Raw genomic sequence first — 26,235 nt, 5'->3', positions numbered from 1 at the left:
CTAGTAATAATCAACAAAAATTATCTAGATGAAAATTCTATGCTTCACAATCATAGTAACAATGGGGATTGTCCATTTTTTTTTTAAATTTTGCTCATTACAAAAACATTTCGAGGAATAAGGTCAGTGATCGTTTTTCTGTATATAAACGAAAAAAATACCGATTAGTTACTTATATTTTTGAACAAATACGTTTAACCTTTGTTTGACCTTCAATGGCGTTAAATTAGCAATAAATTCGACCAACATTACGTTTCGAACTTTTGGTAAGCTTCTCGTATCAGCTATCACATAATGAGAACTTGCATTTGACGAACCAGCCATTATAAATAAGATTGAAAGGAAATTTAAAACATATGCAGACTTCAATTGGCGGCCGATGATGACGTCAGAGCGAAACTTTAAAAATTTATTGAGAAAAAACTAGCCAATGAATTTCAAAATTATTTAATATATATTCTTAAAATACCCTATTTTAACGAAAAAAAATATAAAAAGTACATGTGATTTTTTTGGACAATACCCATTACATGAATTAATATGTAAGTATCGTTGTCATAAATGACTGAAAATATAGGTACTGTATTAATTACTAAAACATAAAATTCGTATCTCGTATAATATAATACTAGCTATTTAACCGAGCCTTGCTCGGTATTCGATAAAACACGCATTAAATGACATTACCTAAATATTATTCCTAGCTAGATCGATTTGTCGCCCCCGAAACCCCCTATATACTAAATTTCATGAAAATCGTTGGAGCCGATTCCGAGATTTCAATTATAAATATATATAATATACAAGAATTGCTCGTTTAAAGATATAAGATTCTGAGAAACCAATTTCTTTATTATTATAAAATACGAGTACCTCACCAAATACAATATTATCTGCGAAATAAAATCCGTTTTCAGGAATGTAGTAACAAAAGGTTTGTGAATAGGTTTTCAATACAGCATACCTACATCATCTGCCCTTATTATAAGCCGAAATCCACAATAGCTTTCATTTATATCAATGATTATTCATTGTTCTTTTATTGTGCGGTTTGGATTAACAAATTGTTGAAATGATAGTAATTATTTGGTTCAACAAAGGGCTAAAAAATATATCAACAGGGAACTTTTTATCATAATCAGTTCTTGGTTTAACTTCCTTTTTTCTGAAAGTAAAACCTTCTTGGTTTCTACTTTCAGAAAAAAGTTTTCTAGTTTGTATTTATATTTTTAGGTTGGAAGCTATCTGCCCGCATATTTTATGAGAGTGGAATTTCATCTACATTTCATACAAAATTAATCTACTACTTACTAGAAGCAAAACGGTTGCTTCTAGAAATGTAAAGTAAAGCTGGTAGAAGGGGGAGAACTGGACTCTTTTCTACTTTTCTGTTTTCAACTTCATATTTCACAAAATATGGATCCCTAAATCGGAAAATAATCATTGAATACTCGAAATATTTTTAAAAATACCTATCGAAGCGAAAGAAAAAATCATCCGCGCTTGATGTGAAGGACCCCTCCTTCACATCAAGCGAGGATACCATAATATATATTTTTTAAGATTTTATATGCTTACCGTTTTGTCGGCACTCGGCATCAATAATATGTGTATTCGTTTCAGCAAAACCGCGTACAGACAGACCGACGGACGGGCAGACGGAAACAATAAGGGTTCCTTGTTGACTATAGGAACCCTGAAAAGTGTATCTTGATACACATTTTAAATAAAACTTTTTTTTTTCCTTTTAACACAATAAACAAACCCAATTTTAATGGCCCTACCGCCTACCTCGATAAAAAGCAAACAAGTTCGCGTACACTTTTGTAAAGGTGAAAGTTTATAAATGGAAAACTTTAATCTATTGTCCGCGATGACCGGCTGCTATCGTGTTTTTCGCAATAAATTTTAATTAAACCATCCACTTTCTCTTGATACGTTGTCGCTGGGACAATGAAATAGAGCTTATGATATACGACGCTTTAGTCGCTGGAATATCGCAGGTAGCTATTGTGTCGCGTAATATTATCTGCGGGAATAATGTCAGTATTCACTTTATGAAGTTTTCATTATGTTTCAAAACTTGGCTTCGTATCTAATGTACAATATTTAAAAGTATCAGAAGGAAGTGACTGCAATAGGCTGATGTTGACGATGAATAGGAAGTGATTTCAGTATTAAGGCCATCCCCCGAGCAAACAACCTTGACCATACATTTGATGCGTTGCCGAGATCGCACAAAAATCCATTTTTTTTTACTTATCTTTGTTCAAAATTGATCTAAAAAAATTAAAATGGGGAATATGTAGTTAATAAAATTATCTATTATTGTCGTGTGTAATAAACGTAATTTGTGAACACTGGGGAGATGCTGAAAGTATGCCTTAATTTTTAAGAAATTGGTGTTACATTGGAAGCTAAATATCATGACTATAATAAACAAAAATAGAAAATTAAAACGGGGAAAGGAATGTTGATAATATACTGAAGATTATTGCTGTATTTTTATTATAACCTTGTAGCTTTCAAATTATGAGTTTATAAGGCTCTAAATACGTTAAATTACGGAATCTCCGTAGGGGAAGGGCCTTAATAAATAAATTTTCTTAAGGGGTAGAAAGCACGTATTTATCGAAATAATGTAATAGCATACTTCTGTGAAGGTAAACCAACGAAATATTTGTGATTAAATATGCGAACTCGGAAAGGAAATTATTAAATGCTATTAGCGCCGAGTATTCGCGCCGAGCTCAAGATGAAATTTAATATTCTGCATTCGCGGCATATAAATTGTACTTATCCGTTTATTCGTCTCATATAAGAAACTTTGAATTTTGCAACATTTTGTGAAAATAGCGAAGACTAAAACTGCAATTTTCGCGTTACTAATGTTCTATAAAAGAGGTTCCTAGGCAAATGGCGGACTAGTAACTTTGTTAAGTCAAACCCATCTGATTGATCCACATTGATCACAGCATTCACAGCTAACATTGAATTGACATAAGCCTACCACATAACATAGGTCCGTCAACTGCATCAATTTCCTCGATGGTACATTAAATGTATAACCAGGCAACTGGTTAAATAAAGTTTACAGTAGTCTATTAGTCTATTACAGTAAGTACTAAACTAGTCGACTATAACTAAAGCCGCATAATACCTCTGACGTGGGAGAGCCATGCTTCGGCATGAATGGGCCGGCTCGACCGGAGAAATACCACGTCCTCACAGAAAACCGGCGTGAAACAGCGCTTGCGCTGTGTATCACCGAGTGAGTGAGTTTAGCGGAGGCCCAATCCCCTACCCTATTCCGTTCCCTTTCCATCCCTACCTTCCCCTATTCCCTCTTAAAAGGCCGGCAACGCACCTGCAGCTCTTCTGATGCTGCGAGTGTCCATGGGCGACGGAAGTTGCTTTCCATCAGGTGACCCGTTTGCTCGTTTGCCCCCTTATTTCATAAAAAAAAACTTTCATATAAATATATACATAATATTGGAATCCAATTTTCACGCAAACTACTTTATGATTGGATACGTGGATACCGAATCGTGAAAATACCTGTAGGCATCATTCCTGGTGAAAATTATGTTACGTAAATGCACTTACAAGGAAAAAAATATATCGGAAGCACCATCCAATACAAGCTAACAGGCGGGTCGATATAGCTCACCCGGCTTACGGAATATACAATGTGAAGCTGCCGGAGCCTACGCGATTTTATGAGTCTCTGTCACAGAATTCCGATATGAATAGATCACGTGTTTTCAAAGTATGTCAGCTCAGTTTATCGTAGATTTTTCTACTGGAATGTGGTATTTTACAAACCGTTATATCGTGAGGTTTCGTGTCGGCGATCCTTTTAATGCTTCTAAGAAACGGACCTTCTAATACTTCGAGCGTACAATGTACTGATTACTTTTTATATGTTTTTGTATAGTCTTTTAGCCTGGCTTACATACTATAAGATGTTGTTTTTATAGATGAATCTGAAGCATATTTCATTTCGAGTACTTATTTAAATATAGTTTCTTTGTAGACTCGTGGATTAATATTATTAAGATTAAATGACCCTGCCAGAGCTAAAATGGTTCACGTTTAAATATTTTGACACTTTAATTCGTTTTAAGGGCAACGTTCACCTTTTAGAACATAGTGACTCACAAATTGCGAATAAAGTGGAGCTTCACTTGCCGTACGTGTGCGTATGTAAGTTACTAACCACGTTACGTCGGAATTCCGCCGACATGTTAGACAAAAGCTGGTGGGCTGACGAGGAGTCCTGTCACAATTTACAATAACTTCGAGACTCGTAAGGGACTGAGTGAAAACTATGGACACTTCGCACCACGTCCGTCTGGCCCCGTGCTTAGTACTTGAAGGACTTGTGTTAGGGTTACCAGACAACGGAAATATATTTAATACTTTTAATACTATACATGCATTTAAGATTTTTATTGCCTATATAATACACATATTTAAAAAAATACATCATTATGTATCATATCTTATATCTTTAAACGAGCAATTCTTGTATATATTATGTATATTATATTTAATTGGAATCATGGAATCGGCTCCAACGATTTTCATGAAATTTAGTATGTAGGGGGTTTCAGGGGCGATAAATCGATTTAGCTAGGAATCATTTTTAGAAAATGTTATTTTATTCGTGTTCGTGTAGCAAAGCTCGGTCAAATAGCTAGTATAATATTATACAAGATGACGCCTGCAACTCCATTGCGCCGCAATTCGTTTATCGCACTGGAACCGTATTTTATTCGTGTTCGTGTAGCAAAGCTCGGTCAAATAGCTAGTATAATATTATACAAGATGACGCCTGCAACTCCATTGCGCCGCAATTCGTTTATCGCACTGGAACCGTATTTTATTCGTGTTCGTGTAGCAAAGCTCGGTCAAATAGCTAGTATAATATCATACAAGATGACGCCTGCAACTCCATTGCGCCGCAATTCGTTTATCGCACTGGAACCGTATTTTATTCGTGTTCGTGTAGCAAAGCTCGGTCAAATAGCTAGTATAATATTATACAAGATGACGCCTGCAACTCCATTGCGCCGCAATTCGTTTATCGCACTGGAACCGTATTTTTTTCCGGGATAAAAATATCCTATCCTATGTCCTTTCTTGGGACTCGAAGTATTTTTTTTTACAAATTTTAGCAAAATTAACCCTTCAGACGTGAATAGTTACAGACAAACAGATAGACACGCTTTCGCATTTACAACATTAGTACGGATTCCTTCGTGTTATGTTTTTGTAAAACAAACTTACCTACTTACTAAAGATCATTAAAATTCGTTGTAGTCTTAGGTATTGGTAAGTACCTACTTACCATTTTAATGATCTTTTTTTGATAACATTTCTAGTAATACTTGATTTAAGTATCACCTAACATTAAAAAGACAAATATTAAGTGGGTAAATTGTTTAGCTTACAATGCACAATAATTATTATTATAAAATAAAATTATACAATAATTTTACTCGTAATATATTGTTTATCTAAGAATTTTATTAATTAATGAGCAATGTAACAAAATATATCGTTTAAGCCATTATTTATAATCGTGATACAAAATAAGTGAAATGTGATTTCGTGCACGCAATGCTAAATACTGTAGTTTCAGTAGCACGAATGAGTTATTATTGTACATTTAACATTTTACAATCTATTCAACGTTCTACAGGCATTTAACTTGTCATCCGTACTAATGTTACATAATATTTATATAGTAGTTTGATGAGACACGTATACTTGTCCATAGTGGAGATTTGAGTTTGGCTGAAACAGAAGGTTTCAAGACCTAATATTATTATGTCCTATTCTTGACACCGAAAGTTATATTAATTTATATAACATATAATTACTTACTAATTTCACAAAGTAGTCTCAATTTGTTTTGTTAATTAATTTTGTTATTATGTTTCGTTTAGTATAATTTTTTTTTTTTTTATAGTAAATGTTTTACCAACAAATTCTATTTCTACTTTCTCTAATATATGAAATTCTCTTGTCACGGTGTGCGTAATTAAAATCCTCTGAAACGGCTCAACCGATTTTCCTGAATTTTAGCGAGCATATTGGCTAGGATTGAGAATAGGACAACATCTACTTTTTATATTGTATTTGTTGAATAAATAATAGTAAATTATTACAACTCGAGACTGACGGCGACCATTGCTTGTGCGACAGGATAGCGATGGACGTTGTCATAGTGATATACTTATTTAGTCACTTCAATTAAATAATATGAGCGAAATATGGCAAAACGACGTTTGCCGGAACAGCGAGTAATAATATTATAAAACACAATGAGAGTAATAAAGTAAATTATTATTATTGTGAGACCCAAGTGAGACCCTTTGAGTCAACCCTATACCACACCTATAATACCTAACGAAACTTAAAAAACCTTACCCAAAAAAACTAATATTTACATTTAAGAGCCTGCTGTCAAACATATCAAAGCACGCTAGCCCCGGCTACACACCCCGCTATCAGCCGCTATCCTCCAATCGTGATATAATGATTCCATGAATGTCCGTGCCCCCGAGTAATGTGCTTTGCGCTGCAGCTAATAGTGAACAATATCGCGTAACAACGGTTCCCGCATTATAGCACGAAAGTAAAGGTCGTAAGTCCCAAAACTGTTTTTGATGATTGCTTAAAAATTAAACACAATACTAATATTTCCTTTAGCCATTGCTTTATAAAGTGAGTGATTGTAGTAGTGCAAGTTATTTAATGATAGTAACTCATTAAGTGTAACAGTTATATTTTGTTGAAAAGCCCAGAAACATTCATAATTTCGAAAAATATAACTATCGAGTCAAAATAAGTGTTTTCCGTTAGGCAAATATCAGATAAATATACAATGATTAAATAAATCTCAATTTAATTTAAGTCAATCGTCTTCCGGGATCGTAATACTTATTAGAAAACACAGCAAAATTTGGCAGCCCGCTTTTAAATAACTTCTTATATCTCGGGCGTCAAGTGTATAGAGAAATCGTACATTTTGCGAAAAAAAATTGCTTATGTAAAGGACAAAGGACCGTGGTCTACTTATGTTATATGTATATTTGTGTTAGTAAAACAAAAATCACTCAATTAGTGCGCTCAAATAAACAACAAATTCTTCAGCTTCATAATATAAAATTAGTTAAGATTATAATTTAAATCTACCTAATATTACAAATTACAATTTTATCATAATTAAAAATATTTTATTATAAATCATCCAATTCCCAATGATCCTTCAAACAACGAACAAAATATCACGGGTTAAATACAAAACCTCATTTTTGGTGGTCGCTTAAAATTGCACAACACATTCATGGTGTTGTGCGCGCCATATCAAAGGGTGTATTCTGGGCTGAGCTTCTATCAAGGGAACAAAGCCATGGGAATCCCTCAAAGGTCCCGTTCGCAAAATCAGTTGGATGCTGTTTGAATAACGATTTTCAGCTCATAATAGATTGCCATAATATAGTGGTTCAGGTAAAATGAACAGAAAAATTGGAAGTTGCCTGCAAATTCGATAGCACAGTTACACCACAATGTAATAGAACGAACCAGTAGGCCGACTTAGAAGTGTTATCGACATTTTTATGATTGTCTTAGTATCTGGTTGTACTTATGTCATATCAGCCCCCGTGCCATGATACTGTGTTGCTGAATGCTGACCCATCCATAGCATACTTACCCGGTGATCCCCGCGCCGATTTTACAGCTTGTTTGAAGTCCGCCTACTGCTTCATTCTATCTGTAATTACACCGTAAACTTTGCGAATGAGAATATCTATGTATCCGACACTAATGCCAAATGAATAATCTAAATCGTTTTAACTGCTTAAGCGTGAAGAGGTAACAGAGAAGCACTTTTTTGAATTTAATATATCAGTATCAAGTATGGATATATACGGATACGGATAAGGATTTGGATATCTATCGAATAACGTGTTGAAAAGCTTCCGTAGATATAACAGATAAAATATATATACAAAATTTAAAAATAGATAAATAATGGTAAATATTTCATGGAATAACATAATTATTGATTTCAAATAGATAATTTTCTGATAACATATTATTTCGTCGGTTTTGTATTGCGTCGACTTTTTATATAGAAATATGAGATACAAAACAAAAACTTTAAATTATACAGTTATGAAACAGTTGAAACAAACCTGGGAGTGAGTTAAAGTTGTAACTGACTCAGAAGTTAACTGAGACTCGCTAAATGATATAAGTTGAACGCGGACACAGAAAAAGACTGGAATTTGTGCATTGTGCAAACGATATTTAAACTTCTGTTTAAAGTTCACTCGGTTGTATTTCATTTGAATCAAAACGTTTTATGGGTCACTTTCATGTACTTAAATTAGATTTCCTTACTCATTTGCTTTTCAGTAAATTATTGCTCCAATTAGATACTATTTTAAATAAGTTGATTGGAAAACTACGTCTTCTCAACTTATCTTCCTATATTTCTTTACTCGCATAAGCCATTATTCGTAGAAAATATTAGAATAATTTAAAAAAGAGATTTCAGAGCCTATTCGATGCAAACGAATATACAGGTTTATCCTCTGAAACTACTGGACTTCTGGATAGGACCAGTGCAGGGGAAGGACATGTCATACTACTTTTCATCGCGAGAAAATGTGCGGCTGCAGTTGGATTCTGTTCAGAGCGCACCAAGCAACCGGAATCATTTTCATCGTTGCCGAACAAAACAAAAAAAAATACAAAATCTGCATTGCTATAAATTAAAGAATTTAAAATATTTTATTTTACATTTCGGAAAACAGCGTATAAAATATTATGACGTTTTTGAAGAGAGCTTTACCGTACCGTTAATTATACAAACTTTTCTTCTGAAGTAGCACTCATGTGCTTACTCCATTATTCTGTAGCATTATTTGGTTCCATTTACGAGTGTTTGTGATGAAATATGAAACGTCCAATATTATATTATGAGCGCAATCTGTTCCCAGAATATTTGATATTTTATTGCCGCGCTCCCTCCGCTAATGATGAAGTTAAAGTTACGAGCGCGTGTTTTGCGAATTTGATTTCGCGTTTAATAGCTCTGTGGGGTTGGGTTGATCGGGAATCGGCATACAATTATTGTCATCTCACTTTTTTTTAAATAGTACTAGAAATTGCGCACGGCTTCACCGGGAAAAAAGCACTTCGCGGTATTCCCCGCAACAAAATGTATCGTCAAATTTTGTCAAAATCGGCGCAGTAGAATCAGAGCCTATTCGATGCAATCGCTTTACTTTTCCACCTCGTAATAAGTACGTAAATAAAATATTCATAAAAACATTACAGAATATATATATGTGGATATCCCACTTTACCTTTATTATTTGTATGTATGCAATACCTATCAGTGAAAGATTCAAAAATGTTTCATACGCAAATCTCGCAAACTTTAAAGTAATGAGCCAGCTATACCTAGAGGCGTCACAAACATTATGTTATACCAACCAATACCAGCAAATTTAAACAACATAATCTTTTTATCTTAATACAGTTAGCATTTTCAAATACCAAGGAAGTCATTAACGAAATGTTGTTTATCCAATTCATACAATTTCAGAGAACATTACCCAATATTTTCTTCTGTGCCGACTGAGTTTCACGTCTGAAATTGTGTTATTGTAAATTACTCCGAAACGATGAATATTTAACGAAGTAATGGCTTCTTAGACGGCGTTCAAATGATTTAATCGCAGCCTTTGTTGCCTCAAACAAAAGCTGACGAATAAACTAATGAACGGCTGTATGTCTGCTGATGGCGGCTACTTTGTCTCCTGTTTTGTATTTTTGTAGAAAGCTATCCATTCTAGAGATTAATAGATTAAAAAAATTGTTTCTATCTAAAAATTTAGAAACTTGTTAATACCTAGTTTAATCAATTTTTTACATTAGAGGTACTACTTATTTTTCCATCCGTCAATTTATTTTGTGAGACTAGAAAGTTTCTTGCTATTTACTTATGAGTAATACTAATAATTTATGAATGATACTTACATTTCATCCATACTTAATATTATAAATGCGAATATATTGTGTCTGTCTGTCTGTTGCCTCTTCATGCTCAAACCGCTGAACCGATTTTGCTGAAATTTGGCATGGAGATAAGTGAACTTGAAGTCCCGGGAAAGGACATAGGATACTTTTTATTAAGGAAAAAAAAACGGTTCACGCGCAATAAACGAATTTTGGCGCAACAGAGTTGCGGGCGACATCTAGTCTATATATATAAAACTCAAAGGTGACTGACTGGCATGGTGATCTATCAACGCACAGCCCAAACCACTGGACGGATCGGGCTGAAATTTGGCATGCAGGTAGATATTATGACGTAGGCATCCGCTAAGAAAGGATTTTGATCAATTCCACCTCCAAGGGGTTAAAATAGGGGATGAAAGTTTGTATATAATAATACTTCTTAACGCGAGCGAAGCCGCGGGCAAAAGCTCGTATTGGAATAAATGCAAAAAGATTTACAAAGATCCAATAATTTATTAAAAGTGATGTCGGATCAAGCTAGTATTTTTCTGTTTGTAAAAGAAAACACGGGAATGTAGTAACATTGCCGCTGCAAACAAGCTCCCGAGAGTCCACGCGGACCAGAGTCCGCAATGTTAAAGTAAAAATAAACTTTTTTAAAAATATATCGAACACTAGAATACTTTAAAGTATGCATCTTAATATAGGTTCCAATATAAAGGCTGATTTGATATGTTTTCTGTAGATTTTATCTGTTTTAAAACCAGATATTTTATGGACTTAAAGATAGATATTTTTGAGTAACAATCCTGACATTATTTTAAACTAATCCGCTTGGAAAACTAAATATGTTGTAGGAGTATTTCAAAAGTGGATTTATAAGGCGACATCAGAAGGGATTTCTTCATCTGACAACTGAGGGGTTAGTGCGAGTTTTATTCGATCATACGCATCGAGCACGTTAATGCGAATTTATTTTTTATTTTATTTATTTATAGCAGGCTACATAGGCCCATCAATATATACCTTAATGACTAACATACATATAAATTATATACACTTAATAGGTAACTACACTTTATCACGAGTTATCGGCGACGTGACGCGCGCTTCATTCCGGAGTCTTCCCCGGATCCTTCGGTAGACCACATCAGTCGGCCAGAATTCCTCCGATTCAAAGGTCGGCAGAAGATGCGTCGGTACTCTCACCACAAAGGAACTGAAGTTGACCTTGTGGCGAGACTGCAGACGTTCGACCCTCAAGTGGAGGGATGTCTTCTTACTGATGTAGTTGACGACGTCCTCGACCTCCCTGGACCAGTGCAGGCGAGATATGTACAGGGGCGTTGCGGGTACCTCGCTCCGCAGACGCAGCTCAGGTACATAGGGCGCGGTGCCGCGATTGTTGCGGGCGGCGGGCTTCTTCTTCCTCCTCTCCACCAATATGAAGCCCTGCTTATCGCACCCCCTGCTCTCGTCCTTGCCAGGTCGAGAAGACTTGGCCTTGCGGCTCTTCATAGCCTTGCGGCTATCAGTAGACTTACAGCTCTCCGTGGACTTACGGCTCTCCGAAGCCCTACGGCTGTCATTCTCCCCATTTTTGTTCGTCCGTGGGGAAGGTGCCGGGCGACCAGCAACAGTCGCGTAGTTTTGCTGAGTCGCCTGTGGACTCAGGGTCGGCGCAACCGGGAGGGGAACGCGGGCGGGGGCGGCAGCGGCGGTGTTCGTTGACCCGTCCGATAATGCTGACGGGCTAAACGTGATCGCCTGTGCGCCTCGGCGTCGAGTTACGTATGCAGCGTCAGGTGACACACATAATGAATTATTACTTTTCAATTGTGATAATTCACTACGTAGGTCACTGATGATAGATTCCGATGCCTGCAATCTACCCCGAACTCCGGCCAGCTCTTCCTTCAGGAGCCTAATGTCCTTCAGTAGGCTGACGACGTCGACGTGACGGGCGGCAGCTTATGCAGCTGTTTAGCCACAAAAGCCGTTATATGGAATCAAAGCAGCGCCATCTACTGGCTAACGTGGATACTGCTTTGATCCCATATAAATTCACGTTAACGTGCTAGATGCGTCGGATCGAATAAAACTCGCACTAACCCCCCTGTTGAGATGGAGGAGCTCGACTATCCCAGACGTAATGCAATAATTTGATGATATCTTAGATTCGTGTCAGAATGGTAGTATTTTGCTGACTTAGCCTTTTTTCAATTTAAGGACTCGATTTCGTAAAACCATAATATTTTCATGGTCCAATATTTTTATGGTTTAATGTTAATAAACTGTATGTCCAAGCTTTTGGTTGGTAATGGTCATTGGTGAGTTCAAACCGAAAAGAGACGAGGTAAGATACACACAATATCATTATGCAGGGTGTAACAAAACAAATATATCCATACTCCATACTTACTTATCCATACTAATATTATAAATGCGAAAGTGTGTCTGTCTGTTACCTCTTCACGACCAAACCACTGGACCGATTTTGCTGAAATTTGGTATGGAGATACTTTGAGTCCCGGGAAAGGACATAGGATACTTCCGGATCCCGGAAAAATTTACGGTTCCCGCGCGATGAACGAATTTTGGCGCAACAGAGTTACGGGCGTCATCTCCTAGGTAACACAAAAACCACTGTTAAAAACAACTTATTATTAGGCGTAACCGAAATTAAACGTTAAAATCGATAATTCATAAAATTAGCAAAAATTTTGACAGATTGCACTCCATCAAAAACAATTAAAGGTCTCTACACTAGCATATAATTCACCTTTCATGACTGTTTTTCTTATTTCTATTTTCTTATGAATGCTATATAATTCACCTTTCATGACTGTTTTTCTTATGAATGCTGAGTAATTTGCTTTGAAGCAAATTACTCAGCATTCATAAGAAAAACAGCCATGAAAGGTGAATTATATGGCGGTCAGCAAATATTAATAGCTACTAGGCTATATTAAGAACTTCTAATTGGCGAAAAGCTGTATAGATGGAACTTACTTGGCTAGAAATTACTGTATTGGGAGCTTCCATATGACAGCTGTGTAAAAACGCTATATAGACGTCTACAGCATAAAAAATATAGGTGGCTATGTAATATGGCGCTATTTGGCTCTTTCTGATGTAAATCACCGCTACATAACTGCAATATGACCAAAAACGATATAAGCCAAATCTTACATAGCATTTGTGCTACCTGGGCTAGTACCTAATTTAGATTTTACGTTGTCGAGTTCACTATGGAAGTAGCAGCGCCGAAACAGTATTTTTTTCTTGTATTTTTGTATGTTGTTACTCCCTGTATTTGCTATATTATTCTTATTTGACATTTTAATAGTACCTATATTATTGACTTCAGGCTTTGCCAAATTTCGCCTAAAAAATTCGCATCATTTCATCTCGTTCGAATGTAAACTGAACTGTACCTACTACCTACGTAGGTACAATTCAGTTGCACCGTGTGCAAAAACTCATACAGCTGCAAAAAATACTTTTTCACATAAAGAGTATAACATGATCTCCTAATTGTGTGAACTGATTATTAAAATTTAACTATATCTCGTCTTGTATTTTTAAGATACAATTTGAGGAATTCTATTAATAATTACTTACAACACCAAACAACGAAAACAGAATATAAGAAAAATCGCAATAATAAAAATATTGAAGGGTAGCGTTAAAAATTGAAATCGGTTCGGGTTCGGCCGCTGAAATGAAAAACGTAAATGTGGACGATAAAAATTTCACACCCTGTACAATTTATTGCGTACTAGATGTTTGTAATCCATATATCGAAATTTCGAACATGTATGTAAGTACAGTTTTAAAAAAAAAACTATTTCTTTGAAAGTCGAAAAATAACATGAATATTAATAACTGAAATGTTTTTATACATAGTTTATACCAATAAATAATACGTGTGGCACTCGGGGACTGCCGAGGTAAAGCTATTGTATATTTGTGTTTATTCACATATATATCTGGTCGCACGCATACAAACACCGTGCCGAAGTCTGGCAATGCTGCATCGACCGACACAGCGGTGCGGCGTTCGTCGGAGTGGGGTGGCGTCGGAGTGAGGTTAGGTTTTTCGTCACGGATTTTCTTGATTCGGTCGCCGCGCTCAAAAGCTAGGCAATTTAGCTTAAAAACGAAAATCTATAAATCAGTAATCACTAACATCAGCTGTCTTTAGAACTTAATTTAAACTGTTTACTTCACTTACTTTAAATTTGAAACGCTCTGTACAGCATAGATAATATACCTTCATACCAATATCAACCTTCTAACCGTATTAAATATTAAGCCGCAAACTTTATTGGAAGATCAGCAACCTTTCCGCAATGAGTCGCTAATCGATTAATATCTAAAGGGTTGTGTATTGTCCTTGTACAGCAACCTTCGGGTCCCTTTTATTTCGAGACGGCACGGCTGGTTAGGTACCTGCTTACTGTGACAGGGGTGTTTCGACACCTCCCCCGACCAACACGCTTTTGAACGTTCCACAATATGTAGCGGCTTCCTCCATTATCAAACGATACATTTCAATGTTTGTATGTTTCAGCTCTTCTTCTCTCTTCGTCTTGTATTCGTCATTCAATATAATATAATGATTTTCTTGAATCACCTACTCAATAATAGACTAGTTTTTCATGCGTACAGCTCTTTATACAGGCAGAGTTGTATAATATATTATAGGATAAAAGAAAATTACGTAGTTAAATAAGAAATTCCTAAATGTATACCTTCTATAAAAATGTTTCCAGTTGTGTTGAGTTCGCACAATTGTTACTTATCTTTTAAATAAAATTCTCGTGTCACAATGTTAGTTAACGTACTCCTCCGAAACGGCTTTACTGATTTTTACCAAATTTTATATGCATATTCAGTGGGTCTGAGAATCGGCTACTGGGTACTTTTTATATTGATAATAAATAATAGCAAATTATTACAAGTCAAGGCTGACGGCGACCATTGTTTGTTTAACGTGATAGCGATGGACGTTGCCAGCGCCATACTTATTTAGTCACTTCAATAAAATAATATGGGCGAATACTTTATAATATGGCAAAACAACGTTTGCCGAGGTAGCTAGTATTCTATAAAACTTGCCACTGCTTTCCAATATATTTCTTAATTAAGTTTTCTAACGTGGGAAGATTATTGGTTTTCATGGTTCAATAAAAGAAAAACATCCTTGAGTCCTTCCACTTGAATACTCGAGCCCAGCGAGGTGAAGCAAATCGCTTCACAGCACTCCCTGAGCTCTGAGACTTTACAAAACTTATTATAACCTGTACATTGTGGACACAAGGCTTATTTTTGAATGGTAAATATGGATCCACGATTAATTCTTGCTTACTTTTTTAATCATGTTTATTCGAATTTTGAAAGTGGCATTCGAAATAAAATTTAACGAGCTGACTGGCAAAATTGGAGTGAACGAGTCAAATTAAGCGTAATTTTTGTATCCAAAATGTGCAAAACCGCAGAAATGCAGATATATCTAAAATATTTGCTTGAAATCTAATAAGTCCTTCTTCAATTATCACTTTTGTTACTATCCAAGTATAAAGTATTATAATTATATTTACAATATTTGCAGGCAAGCAGAAACATTTCGAATGTGACAGGTCTTCAGCCTTCAGAAAACAAATAAGTACCCAATTCCTGTGTGTGTATTCAGTAGAGCTATAACAAAGTAAATTGTACCTAAGTAAATAAAAAAAAATCGATCCATTAAGTTACTTTTGAAAGCCTCTTAATTGTTGTTTAGGACTTGGATGCCCTATTTTATTGAATTAAAGTTTCTTATTTTTTAATATGATGTAGGCGAGCCTCATCTCTACAAAAAAGGAAGGTGGTACTGATCTGAGAATATGCCCCAAATAACTACCACTTCCTTTTGAAATTCTGCAGCAAATATTTTATATATTTTTTGTTATTATAAAAAGGATGAATATTTTAAAAAATATCAACCACAAAACTATATAAAAAATTGTTGTTTAAAAGATTTAAATAAATCAGGTTTTTACAAATAATTTAATTAGTCGTTTAATTGAGCATGTATTTCCGGTGAGTCGATCAAATGATTTCCTTTTCAGATGAGCCGGAAGCGGGCGGCTACTCCGGACGTCCATCCGCCGCCATCGCCCCAGCGGTAAGGATACGAGATAAGGGTTGGACGGCGGACGTCCACTGTCCAGTGTAACGGGAGATTTGGACGTAATATACTGCTAAGTGTATGCAGAAATGGGAGGTTTCGGACGTATATATACGGTAAAATGTTAGTGTGGGTGCAATTAATGAAGGATTTATACGGCGAATTTTAATATTTTTTTCTTTCACTTAGAGATGAAACAAGTGAAAATAGTAGAATATTTAAAATCAGAATACATAATATGCATTGTGAAAATTTAAATTAATTATTATTGACAATTTGTTGCTTATAATATTGCAGAATTTTGCCGGGGCCAATACAATAGGCAAACTGTACAATTACCAAATTGCCATAAAGCTTATGATCATAAATCTAAGCTGTTTATTAAGTAGTTATTGTAATAAGTTATTACAATTTTCAAATTTATTGCCATCTCTAGTAAATAATTATAGTAATAACATCATGCATTGGCGTAATGAATAAATCGATTACCTGCCGTAGCTTACATAGTCGAGTCGGGCAACTGGGGCGCAACTCCCAGCATAACTACTTTAACTTAATAGATTGTTATAATATTAAAACGCTCGTGTGTTCAATTAGTTCGGCAGTTACGTCGTTACAAACACTTTCATCATATTAATAAAATAGGCTGCTGAAGACACTGGATTCTAGAAGAATTTTCGTTAAGTAAATAAGCGTGAAATCTTAAAAACTAAACCTCTGTGGCCTGACAAAAATACTTTAAAGTTTAAAGTCAGTTCCAGCCACCGTAAACGTAATAAAAGATAATATTATATTATAAATAAAATATTGCTTAAATTAATTGATATTAAGTCCTAAAACAGTACAAACAGTAATGATTACTGTTGTACTGTTTTAGGACTTGAAAATAATTAATGACAAATAATTAGGTACAGAAGAGTAATATTTTAGAATGTAAAGAAGAAGAAATTTTTGAGACTAAAAATTAATACATTAACCAGACATAGCTGAAAAGTTTTCTCTGAAACTCGATTTCAGAGGCAATGGTAGTATCACAGCTGGTAAATGCAATTATCTGGCATCTGGTTTTCTTGTAAAGCTTAGCTTAAGCGACCGCGTCGTTGCAATAGCCTTCACGTAAGCAATGCCGGCACTTTGTGTCTATTTCAGAGGATTACCGAAATAATCCATACTAATATTATAAATGCGAAAGTGTGTCTGTCTGTCTCTTACTCCTTTACACCCTAACCGCTTTTGATTTTGCAGAAATAAGTTATGGAGATACTTTAAAATATTATACGGTTTCCGCGCAATAAATGAATTTTGGCGCAAGCATTGTGTTTCTTATTTTTTAGAGATATTAACACCTGCGCCTGCAACTGCGTATATATATATCGCGGGAAACGTACATTTTTCGAAGACTAAATCTATCCTACATTCTTTCCGTGGAGTGAAAGTATCTCCATACCAAAATTTTATTCAAACGGTCCATCACTCTTTAATGTTTTCCGTGAAAAAACTTTATCGAGTAAACAATATTATTAAGTTATTAATAATCTTCAAGCCATTCAAGCCGTTTTTATACGTTTTTTTTTCTTATTCAAGCACAGTAACGTGATGGTGTATAAATACCAGACCTATTAAATATTTATCACATGCATTTCTATTGTTGGCTGACGTGAGTCGTCAGGCTGTATATTGTATAGGCAGGTTCAGACGTAGACGGGGCAAGGACAAACACACAACAATCAATACTGTTAACATGTGAAAGCGCATCAAGTTATTCGCTATAAATAAATTCCTACGTGGAATTTTTATGCAGCAGCTAGTATCGGAAAGTTACGGATATTTACAATATTTTCATTTAATTTGACTAAACAAACACCTGAATGAATTATTATTGGCATTTCAAGATTTTTTCATACTATAGGAAATCCTATTTTGAAACAAAATTTTAGATGCCTTATAACTATAGATGATGAACAACAATGGTGTAGTTTGCCTGTATTTTAAACTCCTACTAAATTAAGTAGTCAAAGTATTAGAACGGAGAGAATTTTCGAAGCACTCCATTTGATATCAAATCTAGGAGTAAATGGCAAAGAGTAAATATTAAGAAGCGACGTCAAAATATGAGTTTGTTTGCAGATGCTGCGATAGAGGCTTCTAGAGATCTCACATTCGAACATAGACAATAACAGAATAGCCTTGCAAATAATGAACTCCACGGAAGCGAGCCTGGACGTCAATAGGTCCACGCCGATCTACACAATCGGCACCAGCTTTATCACACAATGGTAAGTTACTGTGACCTTTTTAAAACTTTGTAGACAGTTCCAACGTAAGCCTCTTTTGTATTTATATTCTTTTAACATAGTATACTTTTAAGTTTTGTTACAAATATTGGCGAATTTGTTCGCCAATATTATCGCTGATAAAAATAATATAGGTATTCTAAAGATCACAAAGGCTACATATTATATACTCTACAGTAATGAAATAAAAAGGCCGTTAGAAGATAAGTTACTATTAGAAATTAATTTAGTAACTAATTATAGGCCTAAGAAAATTGCCTTTGAAAAATTAAAATTCTTAATCATTAAAACCCCACCCCAACATTAAATTCAGTTAATGTCATCATAGCCGTTAATTCTGTTTAAACATTAATTTCATCACTAATTGACGAAATAACAGAAATTTTAGCTTGCCGCTTTAGCGAGCATAATATTATATTCCAATACGGTTCCAATACGCTATTCATTAAATGTCAATAAAACTAGCAATATTGACAAGCCGCGAATTAAAAGCATTGGAAACAAATGACATCATGCGAAATTATTACTTTTAGTAGTGTGCTTTTTTAGCAAATTTTATGTTTTCACTTATACTTTTATGAGAAATCTATGGGAAATAGAAAGCATACATAATCTATTTTATTGATTTTAAAGGTATTATTATATTTTTCTATTTCAGTAGAGATAAACAAATCATGGGTGTGACCAAAGGGGAAACCAGGTTTGGGAGTTTGGGGATTTAATCCTGTGATAACAATAGTATACGCTAAAGATCGTCAATTTTGTCCGATAGCGAGCGAGTTACATTCGTGTCAATATTTGCTGAGCTGCAAAATTCTTTATAACGAACTCACCAACTTATCGTTAGCGTCTATCACTTGAACAGATAAATGTAGACGTTTATACGAGCACATTGAATTCTCTATCTGGGTTTCATTTCGTATAGATAAATCAGTACCTCACTTCTTTAAGTAAATTAAAACAGCTTTGTTTTTTGTTCCATCCAAGCTGTTTACTGCCAAACAGCAGCTAAATTGATGTTTTTATGGAGGTAAAACTAAGGCCAAGCCATGGATTTTTTGACGAATCATAACGCGAGTGGAATCAGAATATATTCTGTAATTTCATCAATCATTTTCATCATTTTACGAAATTATTATCAACTAGCGACCCGCCCCGGCTTCGCACGGGTATAAAATATATTATGTCACTCACTGAAGAAATAATTAAAATCGATTCAGTAGTTTTAATTATATCCATTACTACCCGTGGCCCGCATTTGTCGGTACCGCCGTATTTTGATAAATCTCGTAGGGTTCAGTCTGCGTTTGCAATGTAAGTGGAAAAAAAATTAAATTATTTACGACATCACATTGAAAACCCCAAAATTAACAGTATCTCTCCACTATTTAATGAATGTTATTATACTTATAAACCTTCCTCTTTAATCACTCTATCTATTAAAGTAAACCGCATCAAAATCGGTTGCGTAGGTAGTTTTAAAGATCAAAGGGAACAAACGGACATGGAGAAAAAAGCGACTTTGTTTTATAATATTATGTAGTGATATTACTGGATTATGTTTGTTTATAAAGCATGACTACAAACTATAGAAAACTTTAAAATTGAGGTACAAAAAATTTGTATGCTGGTTGACCTGTTTAATTCAAATCGAATGAGCTGATACCAAAATATTTCGTAAGCGGTCGCCATTTTTGATGCTAATCTGGGCCGTGCAATTTCGCCGGCCATCGGTGTTGCTTACCCCAATGTTCTAAAAATAGAGTTCAGTTGAACGTGACTTTGCTTTCTTCGGGGTCTGTTAACTGACGATGTACAGAGGTCATACTGTGAACTATTTTCCGAAATATATGCCTACATTTTATGTTGAAATCATCAGAAATGGATAGCCTAATATCTTTGGTCTAGATGTGATAGCTCGTATACAGTGCAAACTGTCGAACTTTACATGAGAAACACACTTTTTTTTAGATATAATTACAGTGCTGTTTACAAGATGTCAATAAAGTCGCTTTTTGCCATCAAAATGTATTGTAATGCTCATTTTATTATCAGAAAAACTATTTAAAACTTTTTTCATCAAAATCTAATTTTAACAAAAATTGTTAGTTACGAGTTACCACAATATCTAGAACGACGATATTATGTTCCTTATTATAAATACGTAGAGTTGTTCACAAGGACACTGAATCACTTTTATAAGTACTTATACTAAATAAAATAACAATGGTAGTTACATTAACACCAGTTTTTCAGCTTTATCTAGAACAGCTGAACACATTACAGCGTTTTTTCTCAGTTAGAACAAAGTGTAAGTTTGTTCATATAATGCGGCCTCTAAAACAATATCTGCTTTCATGTTTATTAAAATGTTAACAATGGAGTCGCGAACTGAAATGGTTAATACATTTGCTAATGACTGTACTTTTAATTAGAGGCTCATCATGTCGCTATTCATAGGGCTTTTAAAAATGAACTGTGAATAGAGAAAAAAATTGCGGAATATTTTTCAAACATATTTTTATAAGTCAGCATTTACAGTTTCTTAACTGGTAAATATTAATGCCCATATATTAAAAAAATATTTGAAACTAGTGAACTGTTGCTACACATCAGTTAAAATCCACCAGATTGAGCTTAAACAAATTTGATCCGTATCGACTAATTCAAAATATAGTGAAGTTTGGAATTGCAATAGCATAAAAATATCAAAGTTATCTCGTCTGGTTTGAGTTATAAGTAGGCATAAAGTTAATATACGTAGGTAATATAGGTATATTAACTTTATGGTTATATTATGTAAGGTCAATGTGTCGAAGTCCGGCATACTTTTCTAAAATTAAAGTTTTTACATTATTTATTGACTTGAGAGTCGCTTTTTAAAGTAACTTACTGTCATCGGAAATTACTATTGTGTTATAGGCTATAAATTAATTAGTCCTATTCGGAACGTGCACGTCAGTAGTGACATATTTCAAACGAAGTTTTAGGGGCATGTGTCTAAAAATAAACAACAAGAGTTTGTTTATTTTGTAAATATTATAGCAAATAAAATATATTTAGAACAATAATTAATGGTATTTGGGTTAGATTTAGTTAAAATCTACTTGTGGAAAATGAATATAATCATAAAAACTAGTTTTGAAAGTGTAAAACACTCAATAAGTTTCAAGGCCCAATCTATGCTAAAAGGAAATAAATTGGTGTTAGCAGGACATGTAAGGGATGTAGAAGAGCTAAGAGCTAATGGCAATGTTATTTAATACGAGCCAATATAATTCGTTGAACATCGGTGACTTTAGCACCCTATAAAACAAGTTCAAACGTAAGTAATGAACCAACAAAAAAACTTTAACTAAGCATTTAGATAAAGCAAGTTTAAACATTTTTATTCATTCTTACAGATAGATAATAATGATCGAGTTGTTGCTGGAGTAAAATGCAGCTGCGTTTATATCCGGAACGGCAAGAACAAACATATTGCTGCTTTAATCAGTAACAAAAATACAAGCAATACTTTATACTTAAAAAAAATAAATGTGTTTTTTTAAATCTTGTTTTTATTTATTTTTTACAACATTAATACTCTGGAAGAAAATCGGAGTCTATAAATTTATTAAAACACTGCAAACATGTAGTATCTGGTGTATCGTCATTTGTAAGTCACTGTTTCTTCCACCTGATACTTTGGATTTAAATGAAATAGGTATTCTATGAAACTATCACTGCAAGTTTTGTCGTCGGATTTTGGAGAACATGGTGATCCATCATTCATCAACACTAAACAATAGTTAGGTACTCAATTAATATCTTTATAAAATGCAGCTCAAATAAAATTGACTTGACTGATAATGCAATTTTAGGTTATATCGAATCACATGCTTTTTCATTTTTACCGCAGTTATCTGATCTAATTTCCTAGTGGATTTAGAAAAAACATTAAATTTGTATACTGACTACCTATTTTTGCTGTTATTTTTGCAGTCTACGATACAAAAACCATTACGACAGTATATATTAAGTCTATGATTAAGACCAATTTCTAAAAATTTAAAAACAAGATTGACAAGTTTGTTTGACTACTAACTGAGGCCCTTTGGTTGCATATTTTTGCCACGGCAAGCGCGGCAATCGCTTTCTTTACCTCCTCCACCCACTTCGCACGCTCCGAATAATGATCTAAAAATAATCTTAGTTGCCGTATTTTTTTACTTACGTGGTATTTTTTAAAATCTCGGCGTGTAGACGGACTTCCCTTACAGTTTGAGGTAAGTCCGTCTAGCAGCAGTATAGCCATAACTTGTGAAGTAAAATGCATGGCAACGGTTTCTAGCAATGGCGCAAAACGGCCATTCAAATATGTGTCTAAGGTGTCGGTAATAAGGTTCGCATTCCAGAGAAAATTAATTTTATATCATTTTAAGGCAAGTCCGGCATATCGTAAGTCTAAGTGGTTGCAAACATTTTCATTAAAATTATAGTGCATTTTTTGAAAAATTAAACACTAAGTATAAACATAAATGTTTATTACAACAAAATTATATTAATAAGTGCCGGTAAAATCAACAACTTTGCTTCATCATCATTTGTGGGATGAGACATTTTTCAACATACTCCCCTACTAAATTTTGATTTGATTATTGTTATTCATATGTCTACACTTAGTACCTATTTTTTTTTATTCCTTCATATTAATATTTAGTTACTTAAAATAACTTTTTAGTTTACGTGGCAGATTGGGGCCATGCACGCGAAAGTTACGCGTGTTTACCATTATTTTCGCTGCTCAATTAAATTTATAAGGGTTGTTGGTCCGGGAGGTAGGATTTTTAAGGAAATTTCCTGCTCTTTAAGGATCTTTTTTCAAATTTTGATTTTCTCAAATAATTTTTGGTTTTTGGAATATTAAAAAACCAAACCCTTCTTTTTTTACTTAGTAGTTTATAACTTTTGAAATTTTTATCAGCCCCTCTTGTATGCTCTTTTCGTGCTTTACTGCACGATTTGGGCAATGCTATGATTTAGTAGTCCATAGTTTAAATGCAAATTAACAATAAAGACATGTTTGTTTGAAAAGGTTGACAATATCTGATTCGAGACAAGACCGGCATATGACGGCCTTTCCTTATGAAAACTAGACGGACTTCCCAATTATTGCAATTTTAGATTAGACACATGTTGCAGGTGATAATAATGAAATTAAAGCGATATTAACGAATCGAACACCAGTAATAAGTAAAAGGATCACTAAATTACCTATGTAATCCAAGAAACTCCAAAAACTCCTTCGTATTCCCACTTTTTTTAATTTTTTTGGCAGAGACTTACACTCCGATTGCGAGTACAAAACGGAAAAAAAATTGAGATCGTTTTTTTCGTAACAGGTAGTTAGTAGCGACATGTCAGTTTCTTAGATCAAACTAACTTTGCAATAATGTTGTACCCACTGAGCCATATGAAACTAGTCGTTCAAATATGGAAGTTATTGCCGCTAGACGGACTTACCTCCCAGACGGATTTCGACACATTGACCTTACTCTAAAAAAGAAACCTCTCGTTTTCTTCGTCTTTTAAAAAATAATAAATTAGCGTAAAATTCATTCACTAAACCCGTATCTACATGTCTTCAATTAAAATATATTCAAGAGTGCTTATTTAACAATACAAAGGTTTTACAAAGAGAACCTGTGTGCATTTGAAGCGATGTCAGTAACGTAGCGAGCGAGCATACCGACGACTATCAGAAAATGTAGCTCTCGGAATTATACGGAAATACACTGTATGTCAATTAAAATTCATATTCAGCTCAAAAGAAGATACGTGCATTTTCGAATTTTTGTTTTAAATCCCTACTCCATACACGATAATCAAAGCAGCGGGCTGCAATTTTAATACGCTTAATACGTGTTTAAAACTAATTAAGCTTTTAGGACGATTCCTTATCATCTTAACGGTAGTTAGATAAAGATTTAACGATAATCCCAAGATATTCTGACAGAATTATAAAAATTTAAGTCGGTACCAGCTAATTTTATCGTGAGTTCAGTCAATGTCAGAATATCTGAAACTTTTGGGACTGGTACCGACTTCAAAGTAATGAAGACTGTAGTATGTATACGTTACAGAAACAGTTAAGATTCTGAAAAAGGCACTATTAAAGAGTAAGAGTTATTTAATACTTTTTAGTTCATATTATTATCTATTGTTTTTACCTTGGAAGTCGGTTTTAATTTTTTGTTAAAAATTATAATCTCATACAATGTTTTAGTACCTAACAAATCCTTTAATTAGCTTTATAACATTTTTTAGGCTTTATAAGTACTATTCGAGGTATTTTTTGGGGAACGTTGGACAGATATGAGAACATATTTCCCCAAGCGCGAGCGTGGTGCTTTATGAACGAACGTTCACTCACAAAGGAAATTGATTCATCAAAAATAAATTGATCAGTCGAAAGTCTAAAGCTGCGAACTCCGATAAAAAAATTGACACTTAAAACTTTTGTAATTTGTAGCAGTCTCTCATATTTTTTGTGTAATCCTGCTTATATACATGCTCGTGTCATACATTTATTACCCTTGTAAGATTTTCACTTTATAGTCATAATCATGACCTACTTAGTATGTCAATTAGACTTCGTTACAAAATAAAAATACTTAATATCATATTTTCAATTTCATAATTGTTGGAATATGAATGAATATTGTTCGTTTATTTTCATGAATGTTTAATGCTTTAGGAGTAACAGAGAAAATTATTTCAACGTAAAAAGGGTTGGGACTAAAGAGTAAATATGCGATGTTGAAACAGGACTTAGAATAAATAGGGAGCAATCGAAAAGTTTGTACATATTGCCAAAAAGTTGTCGATAAAGAACATAACTTGTTACGTATTCATGAAGACAAAACGAAATGTTTAATTAAATTTGATCAGCCACGCTGACTTCAATTAAAAAGTTTTTACATCTAATGAGAGAAGAAAGGTGATTCAATAAAAAGTTGATTTCAGTTGCAAAAGACAGGTGTAATAACTATGAATAATATTTTAAGAAGTTCTTCTTATTATAAATATAATAGGTACTTTGAATCGTGTTTCCTTTGTCTGCCACTTTATTACTATTTTAGGGTTCCGTACGCAAAGGGTGAAAACGGGACCCTATTACTAAGAGTTCGTTGTCTGTCTGTCAGTCTGTCTGTCAGCAGGCTGTATCTCAAAAACCGCTATAGCTAGACTTCTGAAATTTTCACAGACTGTCTATTTCTGTTGCCGCTGTAACAACAAAGTATAATAAAAAATAAAAACAAAATAAAATTAATAATGAAGGGTTTCCATACAAGAAACGTGATTTTTTTTGGCTTTTTTTGCTCGATTTCAATAATGGTAACAATTAGACACTTGAAATTTTTATAAAACCCTTTATTATATGTGTACTTTAATAATTAAAAATAATATTAACATAAAATAAAAAAATGAGGGGGGCTCCCATACAAAAAACACAATTTGTGGCTTACTTTTGCTTTATAACGATACGGACCCCTTCGTACGCGAGTCCGACTCGCACTTGACCGATTTTATTTTATTATAAACTTACAAAATGAATTATCTTCTTGGTATGAATGGTTTTATGTTATACTAGACGACCCGGTGAACTTCGTATCACTTACCTCCTAATATAATATATTATTAACCTTTCCTGGACCTCCACGAATATTTCTAGAC

General features: G+C 34.2%; 1 protein-coding gene across 4 annotated transcripts in view; it reads left to right on the top strand.

The window, feature by feature from the left end:
* The window catches only part of LOC121726779 (muscarinic acetylcholine receptor M5), a 51,763-nt gene that overhangs the window by 12,727 nt on the left and 12,801 nt on the right, over positions 1–26,235 (top strand). For 2 of the 4 annotated variants that reach the window (XM_042114290.1, XM_042114287.1), the window contains exons 2-3: positions 16,164–16,345; positions 18,350–18,498. In XM_042114290.1, the coding sequence (XP_041970224.1) occupies positions 18,419–18,498 (80 nt within the window). In that variant the 5' untranslated portion in view covers positions 16,164–16,345; positions 18,350–18,418. Of the gene's footprint in view, positions 1–13,835; positions 13,871–16,163; positions 16,346–18,349; positions 18,499–26,235 lie in introns of those variants that run through there. The other 2 variants (XM_042114289.1, XM_042114288.1) reach the window with 2 other exon arrangements.

This window comes from Aricia agestis, chromosome 5 (assembly GCF_905147365.1).
Source record: "Aricia agestis chromosome 5, ilAriAges1.1, whole genome shotgun sequence".
In the NCBI taxonomy this organism is placed as follows: domain Eukaryota; kingdom Metazoa; phylum Arthropoda; class Insecta; order Lepidoptera; family Lycaenidae; genus Aricia; species Aricia agestis.
The sequence above is the reverse complement of the archived record's forward strand: the minus strand, read 5'-3'. Positions and strand labels throughout refer to the sequence as shown.